The sequence below is a fragment of the Hibiscus syriacus genome, unplaced genomic scaffold (assembly GCF_006381635.1).
Source record: "Hibiscus syriacus cultivar Baekdansim isolate YM2019G1 unplaced genomic scaffold, ASM638163v2 tig00111330_pilon, whole genome shotgun sequence".
Taxonomy (NCBI): domain Eukaryota; kingdom Viridiplantae; phylum Streptophyta; class Magnoliopsida; order Malvales; family Malvaceae; genus Hibiscus; species Hibiscus syriacus.
Genome location: NW_024063059.1, coordinates 621,013 through 631,359, shown reverse-complemented (window position 1 = coordinate 631,359; position 10,347 = coordinate 621,013). Strand labels below are relative to the sequence as shown.

Sequence of the window (10,347 nt, the reverse complement as noted above, 5' to 3'; positions counted from 1 at the left end):
CAAGTGGTTTGATTGGATATAATTAAATAGTTAATTAATCTATTCACAAAATTGAAAAATTGATACTTAAAGTAAAATGTGTAAATAGTTAAGTGGTCAATGCTATAGTTTACCCAAATAAAATCCTTAAATTACACTTTTCCTTTAAGTCCCTCAACTATTTCTCAGTCAAAATAAGTTCTAAAACTATTATTTGCAACCATTTTAAGCGCTATTTTTTTAATTAGAAAAATTTCTTTCGTTAATAAGACGTTGAGATGTCATATAAAATTAAGTACTTATTTTGACAAAAAATTATTTAGTGACTTAAAGCAATAATAGACATAATTTATGAATTTATTTTGAAAAAAACAATTTAATTGTGGTTATACATAATAATTTTGAGAATTATTTTGATCAAAATTAAATTAAATTATTTAGTGGTGACATGTGTCAGACTTTGATTTGAAGGTTAATTTATTGAATTAAATTTAAATTATGATCAAATTTATAAAATGTATAAGTATCGAGGACAAAGTGTATAATTATATAAATTTTATTAATTATCACATCTATATTTCTTTTAAATGTTAACGACAAGTGACTTGTATATAATTAAATAGCTCAATAGTCTACTGACAAAATTGAAAAATGATACTTAAAGTAAAATGGGTAAACAATTAAGTGGTCAATGTTATAGTTTACCCAAAGAAAATTCTTAAATTACAATTTTTTCCTTTAAGTCACTCAACTATTTCTTCGTCAAAATAAGTTCTAAAACTATTATTTGTAACCATTTTAAGTCCTAATTTTTTTTATTTCAAAATTTTTTTTCATTAATAAGACGTTGCTTAGTTTAAAAAAAATTATTTAGTAACTTAAAGCAGAAAAAGACATGATTTATGAATTTATTTTGAAAATAAACATTTTAATTGTGGTTAATATAAAAATTTAAAGAACTTTTTATCAAAATTGAATTAAATTGTTTTTCACTCAATTATATGGTTATCAGATGGTGACATGTGTCATATTTTGATCGGATGAGTAATTTATTGAATTAAATTTAAATTAGGATCAAATTTATATAATATATAAGTATTACGAACTAAGTGTATAATTATATAAATTTTATTAATGGCCACATCAGCATTTCCTTTAAATGTTAACGAAAAATGACTTAATCATATACAATTAAATAGTTAAGTAGTCTATTGAAAAATCGATACTTAAAGTAAATGAGGTAAATAATTAAGTGATCAATGCTATAATTTACCTAAATAAATCCTTAAATTACACTTTTTGTTTAAATACCTCAACTATTTCTTGGACAAAATAAGTTCTAAAATTATTATTTGTAACCATTTTTTAGTTAGAAAAAAATTTCTTTTGTTAATAATACATTGAGATGTCATATAATAGTACTTATTTTGAAAAATAATTATTTAGTAACTTAAAGAAAAAAAATAAGAAGATATGATTTATGAATTTATTTTGAAAAATAATTATTTAGTGACTTAAAGAAAAAGAAGAATAAGACATTATTATGAATTTATTTTGAAAAAATCAATTTAACTGTGGTTATATACAATAATTTAAAGACTTGTTTTGATAATAAAATCGTTTAGAGGCTTAAATAAGAAAGGATATAATTCATGGACTTTTTTGTTGAAGTATTTTTTAAGAGTAAATTATATGTTTAGTACTCAATTATTATTTTTATTTATTTTTTATTACCTACCATTCTTTTTAAAATTATGTATAACATTTAGTTTTGATTTTATTTTGATTATCCAACGCTAAAAATTAACATTGATACTGACATATTAACACAAAATAATATCATGTCTTAATTGAAAAATAAAAAAATACTATATTAGTAATTCTATTAAAATTTTAATAACGAATGATTGAAATGAAATTAAAACTTAACATTAAACGTGATTTTAAAAAAGTAGTTAGGTGATCAAATGAAACAAAAGTGATAGTGGGATACTAAACCTGAAATTTGCCCTTGTGTTTTTAATAAAATCTTCCAACGTAAGCTTGCTTTCGCTTCTCCAACAAGACAGAGATACCATTTAAAGACTGAAAAGGTCCGTTACAATTCTTGCAAACAAAAACGCATTCTAATTTCCCGCTACTTCACTTTTATTTTCATCAATCTCCCCGAAAATCACAAACGCATACCCCCAAATTTCTGCTAAATCTTAGCTTTTGACTTCTTGCTCCATTTTGGGGTTGGAATTATCTAGGAAAAGTTTTCAGCTAGAGAGGAGGTTTTCCTTTTCGATTTTGTTTTAAGGTAATTTTGGATTTCTTCTCTCCACTTTGATTTTTTTGATGTACAATTCTAGAGATCATGTTTGGCTTGCTTGGAAACCATGGGAAATTTTTGTGATCGCTAAACTGCAACACGGGTTTCCCAAGTTTAGAACTCAGTGTTCCATTTCTTTTACTCTGTTTTCTTGGCAGACCAGCAAAAAGAATTCTCAATAATTTCATTTTTTTAGGTAGTGTGTGCATAGATAGTTAAAGTACTTAATGGCTCTGCTGAGAAAATATTCATAAAAGAAAGGAGGAAATTTTCACGGTGAAACCTTTGATTAAATAGAGCCCTAATTTTTGTTTTAATGTGACTCGCGTGTGTTTCTTGGACTGCCTAAAAATTTACAGGATAGCTTATATTTGTATTTGTTGTTGACACTTGGCAGCTGAGTTGGGAAGATTATGGTGGAAGTCAAGAAGGAGAAAGAAGAGTGTTATGAAGATTTAACTGAAGAAGACACATTTGCTTCACCTTCATTTTTCGACAGCGATTTTGATACTACTACAAATTTAGCTTCTCTTCATGGGTATGTTCCTTTTACTACAATTTCCCATGAAATTGCTTCTCTTAAACATTATTAACTAATAGCGTAAAACTTGTCATTTTGATGTAAGCTTTTATTGCTATAGCAGAAGGGTAACTGGTCCAACTAGACGGTCGGGGAGAGGAGGGTGGACTAAAGAAGAGGTTAGTCACTAGAGTCTGGTATTTCTTTTTAGTTTTTACTTCGATGTTGTATGTTCATGCTTAATGACTTCATCTGAAAGTGTACTCATAAGTTGGCTAAGATCAGTGAATAAAATGATGAATATATTGTTGTTGGTTTAAGGCTTTATCTCTCTCTTTCGAACCAGAATTTGACCTCGGGGATGTTTACTGATATTTCTATGCACGTGATTATGGGTGGACAGGATAATCTTTTGACGGAAGCTGTGAGAAAATGCAATGCAAGGAATTGGAAGAGAATAGGTGGGTATGAAATTTTCAGCTTTCATCCGTTTCCATGTCTATGTAGGACTCTCTTAATTCCCACACTTTTCTCAGGTCAGAATGTGTCTTTACAGCTTCTTTTGACTACCTATTTTTTTTATGGTATTGTTCCCACTTCCCACATTTGCTATGGCTGTTCAGGTTGATCGTAAATCTCGAAAACTTATCCTGTAGCACAATGCTTCTCTAAAACTGCCATTGGCTGTAGATGAGCAGTTAGTTTTGCTACTAGTTTTCTAGTTGTTAAATAAGGATGGATTTATTAAGAAGATAAATGAAGGTTTCATATTATTCCTTCTGCTAAGCAGTTGCACTAACTGTTCCTTGCCTTTCCTTCCCTCTATAGCCTTTACTTGAGATATAAACTTCCAACTTTGAGCAGTAATTTGAGAAGGGTTAAATGCACAGCTTATTTTCCTTGCAATTCTGGAAATCTAGTTAATGTTCATTGCGTGCAGCTGAATTTCTCCCTGGAAGAACAAATATTCAGTGCTTACATCGGTGGCAAAAGGTCCTCAATCCTCAAATCTTGAAAGGACCTTGGACAAAGAAGGTTTGAATTTGAAGAATATGATTTCGTGAGATTCGAAATTTTTCTATCATTGATACGTGACATCGGGCTGGTGTTCTTTTGCATTTCAGGAGGATGATTGTATTACTAAGTTGGTTGAGAAGTGTGGTTGTCGAAGATGGTCTGTAATTGCAAAGTTATTGGGAGGTCGCACAGGCAAGCAATGCAGGGAAAGGTCAGCTCATTATATTCTGATTGCGAAGTTGGCTTAAGATTTACGTTATAAAAATAATATATTTTTCAGGTGGCACAATCATTTGGATCCATCCATAAGAAAAGATCCATGGAGAGAAAAAGAGGAGGCCATTCTTACATATTATCATCAAGTATATGGGAACAAGTGGACCAAATTAGCTGAGCTGCTACCTGGAAGGTATGCATTTATTAAAACTTTAGTTGCTGACAAAATTGTTTAGAAAAAAAATCATTCGATATTTACAGCTAATGCCATATTTATATCGAATATATATTTTTAACATTTGATATTTACTTTGCTTGCATTGCATCTTTTCTTTCTTTTGTGTGCGTGTAATATACAGGACTGATAATGCAATAAAAAATCATTGGAATTGCTCCTTGAAGAAGAAGCTTGGTTTGGACTGGCCTCATCATTATGCAATGGACATAGATGAAGGATGTTCTGATTTTCAGGACTGGATAGTTACACCAAAATGTTTGAAGGCCAAAGAAGAGAGGCAAGGTCTTGATGAAACAAAACCTGTCAACCAAAATGGTGCTGTTGATTATAGTACTGATACATGTAATTTAGATTTGGTCCTCAGAATTGGAAATCGAGCAGGAACTGAAATAAGAGCAGACGACAGTAATGTCAGAATGCACAGGTCTTCGGAAGGGCCATATGAGCAGAAAACTCGACTTAATAGAGTGCATCACGATGACAATACTGATGGTATCATTGATGATTCAATCACTAAGATACATGAACCTCGATCAGCCTCATGCAGAATAGATTCTCAGGATAGTTATGATCTTATTTCTTCGATATCAATCGAATCTCCATCAAGTTACTTAGCTTTCAAATCTCCGGAAGATACAGTGAACTCAAGTGAGTTCTTGTTGCATAATGAGCCATCTCTGGTGGAGAATTCTGTAAGGGATCAAGATAAGCATTTAAAAGGTTCGGTTTGCTACTCTACTCCTCGTAAACTCGGAGGAAGCTTCTGTCCCAACAGATATAGTCCAGAAGATATACTGAGGATTTCTGCAATGACCTTCAAGAACACTCCCTCTATCATAAGGAAGAGAAATTGCAACAAGGCTTGGAATGATAACGCCTCTTAATACGCTGCCTCCTCTCCTGTAAGGTCTTTTTCGGGTTTTGAATGCGGAAGAAATGTGAGAATCAGATACTGATAGGTGTCCAATATCCCTATATCCAACAAGAAAAATGAAAAACCGGAGCAACATAGTTTTGAAGCTTTATAGTAGTTGAATACCTAATAATATGAACTGCCATACGAGCAGAAAGTTGTAGATTATTGGGATCAAGTGTCTTCTTTTTCTTTTTTGCATTGGATTTTACAACTATACGACAATAACTAGGAAAACAAATGGTGAGTTGGTGACTTTATAGTATTTTCTGTTTCTCTAAAATCCTTGCACATTTTTTTGAACAGAAACACTTAACAAACTTCATTTTGATAAGAAATCCCTTCGTGTTTGTTCCCAAAAATGAATCTTTTCTTCTTATTGTTATTATCTTATTATTTCATAATTTTATACTTACATGATTTATTGTAATTATAAAAATATATTTATTTTATACTTCATTTAACATGACTTATTATAAAATTTCTTCAACAAAAGCACAAGGCATTATCCCGACACATAGTTAAGATAACTTGAAAAATAATCTAAAATTTTATTATTTACCGTAATTTCAATTTTTTTATTGAGATGGAAGGAAACAAGTTTATGGAAGAAAGATACGGTGAAATTGGCCCATTATGGCATCCTAGAAAAAAATTAGGAAACTCATCCCCTCGAGGTAAATATATTTGGGATCTACGACATGTTATAATATATGAAACTTTCCACCTCGAGATAAGGAGTTTCAATAAAAAAATATATATATATTTTTTTAAATTTTTACCCTGATGTGATAAAATTAATAAAAAAAATTATATTTTATTAGAACTCGTCACCTTAAGGTGACGAGTTTGTATAAAAAATATTATTTGGGCAAACTCGTCACCTTGACGTGATGAACTCGTTAAATACTATAACAAACATCGTAGATCTCAAATTAAAAGTTCACATACCCTAAAACCTTAATTTTTTTTAGTTGCAGTAATGGGCCAAAAACGCCGAAAGATACCTTAACACATAAATACACTCCTCCATTCTCAAGCGTTTCATAGTGTAAAAATCATTTAATCCACTAATGAATAACATATTTGAAGATAAAATATAACATATTTTCATAGTGTAAGTCATTTAACAAGCAAAAATATACCAAACACAAAAGTGTAAGTTCCAATCAGGGACGAAACTATGTAGTGTTTGAGAGGGGTTCTTGCCCCTTGAACCCAAGAATTTTTTATATTTAATTTCTATATAGAATTTAAGTATTTATGAGATAATTATGAAATTGCCTCCTATACTTTATTTCTCGACTTGGAATTCTGTCTTCATCCGTGATTCTAACGACGAGGAATGTTGCAGAAACGGAAACCTTCAAAATTAACGAGGATAGAAGGTTAGATTTGCGGTTAAAACATTATTATCTTTTTCATAGTGTACAACAAGTTCAACTAAGATTGGTGCCGATTTCTAACATTGTCCACACCAAGGGCATATAACTCAAGCAAGACTGTAGGAAGAAAAAAACTTGTCATTGCAAAACTCAGAGGTTAAATAGAATTATCAAAACATTGAAAGGATTGACGAATGCACGCGTAATATAGGGTGTGTAGGTATATATTTTAAATTCGATTTTTTAATTAATAATCTATTTTATTGATTATACTCATTGTAGACACTAATTTTTTTCCGAAATTCTCATTCGATCCTTTTTGTTAATAATATTTGTATTTTATTATTACTTGATTACTTTAATTAGTATTATTAATCTATTGTTTTTAATTATTATAATTATTAGTTTAGGGGTTTATTATGCTTGTAATTAATTATGGTTTAATATTAAATGCATACATATATAATACTTAGAAATAGAATATATATTGATATTATCTATTATTTTTAAGATACAATCCAACAGCTAATCACAACAGACCCAAACAAAGGTTCATATAGCAAGCTCAAACATTCGAGGCTCAATTTTATAAATCAGACTAGCCCAATATTTTAGGGTTTGTTCTTGAAACCCAAAGGAGCCAGCTTCAGTGCCGCTGCCAAGAAAGGGAGCCACTCTCGCCGCCGTCAGAGCACCCAACCAGCTTCTCCCAGCCGTTGACACCATACCACCATCATTTTCAATCAATCCAACATAATCAAGGGAAATTAGAGGAAAATTAATAAATAAAATAAAATGAAAAGCCTAATAAAAATAAAGAAATCATTAAAAATATGGAATAAGCGTAAGCTCGAATGGTTAGAGGCTGCAAGGAAGAAAATAGAGGGTCTAGATGCTGAAAAAAGAGAATTGATCAATGAAAGAAAAGTTAGGAGCTGTGAAGTTGAGAAATGGAAGAAAGAAAAAGAAGATTGTAGGAGACAGTTAGAAATACAGAAAAATTAAGTTCAAGGACTAGAGGTTAAAATGAGCACTATACATAAGGATTTCAAGGCCAGAGAACGAAGGGTCCAAGAGCTCAAAGAAGAAAGTGAGCAGAAGAAGGATGAGATTTAGTCCGAAAGACAATGTTACAACTGTATCCTTGATAGGAAACAAGCTGAAGTTTGATCCTATATGGAAAGGTACTCAACAAAGAATCAAGCTAGGAATCTTGAGCTAGGAGACCATATCTCCTAACTCGAAGAGTCTCTGCGTTAAGGGCAAGTCCTGCCTGCTTTGATGAACTTAAGATTGTCTCGCAAGGGAAATAGAGCATTGCGGAGTCAGATCAGAGGACTAGAGGATGAGATCCAGCAATGTCGGGTTCAAGTTACCAGCATAGAAAACAAAAACAATAGTATCAATGCTGGATGGAAAGATACCTCAGAGTATTATCAAGCAATAGTGGCAGAGCGAGAGCGTATGATGGGCTAAGCGATAGCTCAGATGAGAGATGTAGCTCGTTACACAAGTCAATTGGCTAATAGGGCATAAGTTATTTTAGATCTTACTACTCTAGTCTCTAATTATGGAAAGACGGTCATTGAGCTTATGAACAAAATTGTAGAAATAAACATAAACATGAGGGCTAGGCCTTATCTGTAGTCGATCTACTTTGTAATGGTTGAAACTTTTCATCCAATGAAATTTGTTTTATGATGTTTACTATTGGGGATTAATGTCTTTTGCATTTGCATAAGCATTCATGCATTCATTCATTGTTAGTTCGTTATACATAAAATGCATTCATATCTAAAAGGATAATAAAAATTAATTTATGAAAGATTGTGTGACAGGAGATACTAAATGAAAAAAAGAAACATCGTCATAACACTCGAGGCAAAGGAATGGAGGCAAAATTTGAACAACTGAAGAAAGAGATTGACCCTTAACCTGTATACGTCCTTGAATACAAGTCAAAGATGTCACATGATCTTTGTAAACATTCTACTAATAAAATCCAGTACAATTTTGTTCCTTTAAAATTTCCAATTTAAAATCTTTCGATAAATATCATAATCACATAAAATCCAAATATAATATTTAATCATTCAAATCAATATTAGTTTTAGGCAGCAAATTGGTAGTTCGATACTGTTCATATTACATAGTAAATTGCCTAACTTAAAATTCGTTTAGATAGTATATAAAATATAACTAATAAACTACTATTCATGCATTATACTAGTTTTATCTACTAATATTTATACAAGATCCACGTTATTTATATTATACATACCAATTTAAAAGACGATAACCAACAGTATAACTCAAAACATAATATGCATGCCACTAATAAGTCAAGAGAAATGGTTCATACTGATACTGGAGATAGATCTGATTTAACTCAGTGATGGTGCGATACTCCTAACTCCGTAATCCTTTTATTTTATTCACCTACGTGTGAAAATAACCACACGCTAAGTATATCTTAGTGAGACATTATAAAATAATTGAGGTGAGATAAAAATATAAAATAATTTAATAATTCAAAATAATAAAATGTATATTCAATTAAAACACATGAATTTCCAAACCGACTTAAATAAGCTATTTTCTTTCATTAGTAAACCTATAAAGAAATCAATGTCTCATGATTTTATAAAATCATGACAATCAATATCAAATCTCAGTAATCGATAAATAATCATTTCTATTCGATCACATATTCAATAGTTTCATATTTCAATTTCATAGCCCAATGTATATCTAAAGAGAATGCAAGGTACGTGAGTCACTCGAGTGTGCGCAATATGCACTAATAAATGCAACATACAATGGGGCTTTGTGATAAAATCATATCATTTGTATATCTAATCAGTAACATTTTCAATAATCATCCATCAAAACCATTGCATTGGACAATTCATACCCTAATTAGTAAAAACATTCAATAAACATTATGGAATCATTCCATAATTTGATTCAAACCTTTTTTTAAAAATTATATGAGGTTGACTTATCGCAAGTCTTCCTCAATCAGTGATAATTAAATAAATAAATGCACTCACCTTTGCCTCACTAGCGAAGTTTTATATGATATTCTTTTACTCACGTGCTTTGCCCTTCACTTTCAAATCACTAGGATCGCAAGGTTTGTTGTAGTCTGCACGACGACAATTAAATAACATAATATTTAAAGTACGTTAATATTATACTAACATAACCAGAATCCAACGAAATAATCCATAAAATATAATTCTATACTCATTCGATATAAAATCACTTCACTACTCCAAAATATTCTAACATTCCCAAATTGACACTTCAATTCATTATATATTCATTTTCATCACCAAACCACTCAATTTCATATACCTTACAATTTAGTCACAAGACATGAATTCTTTTAGAATTCATGCTAACTTTTCCAAATTATGCAAAATGGTCTTTCACCATTTTACTCAATCCAAATACAATACTAAAGATTCCAACATTGAAATAATACATTCAACCAAATACCTTTAAATCTACAACCTTGTATTTTAAACCCAAGTTTTCTAATTTTTTGAATTAGTCACCAAACTTTGCTAACTTTTTCATCATGAACCAAAACAACATTATAACGTCAAATTCAATATTCAAACATCAATTTCCAGCATTAAACACCCACATTTGAGTAATTAGGCATCAATGTCCTAAAATTTCCAAAACTTGCAAAATTGTCCCTTTACTTCCATAAGCTTCCAAATTGATCCAATTCAACTCCCAAAACATGTAGAA

At 30.6% G+C, this 10,347-nt stretch overlaps 1 protein-coding gene across 1 annotated transcript; it reads left to right on the top strand.

Moving 5' to 3' along the window:
* The first annotated feature begins 2,229 nt into the window (after positions 1–2,229).
* Positions 2,230–5,324, top strand: LOC120158604 (transcription factor MYB3R-5-like). The gene is made up of 8 exons (XM_039169429.1): positions 2,230–2,281; positions 2,653–2,831; positions 2,938–2,992; positions 3,217–3,274; positions 3,754–3,848; positions 3,938–4,041; positions 4,111–4,239; positions 4,406–5,324. The coding sequence occupies exons 2-8, from the start codon at positions 2,707–2,709 to the stop codon at positions 5,166–5,168; spliced, it is 1,329 nt and encodes a 442-aa protein (XP_039025360.1). The 5' UTR covers positions 2,230–2,281; positions 2,653–2,706; the 3' UTR covers positions 5,169–5,324.
* The last annotated feature ends 5,023 nt before the right edge of the window (positions 5,325–10,347 follow it).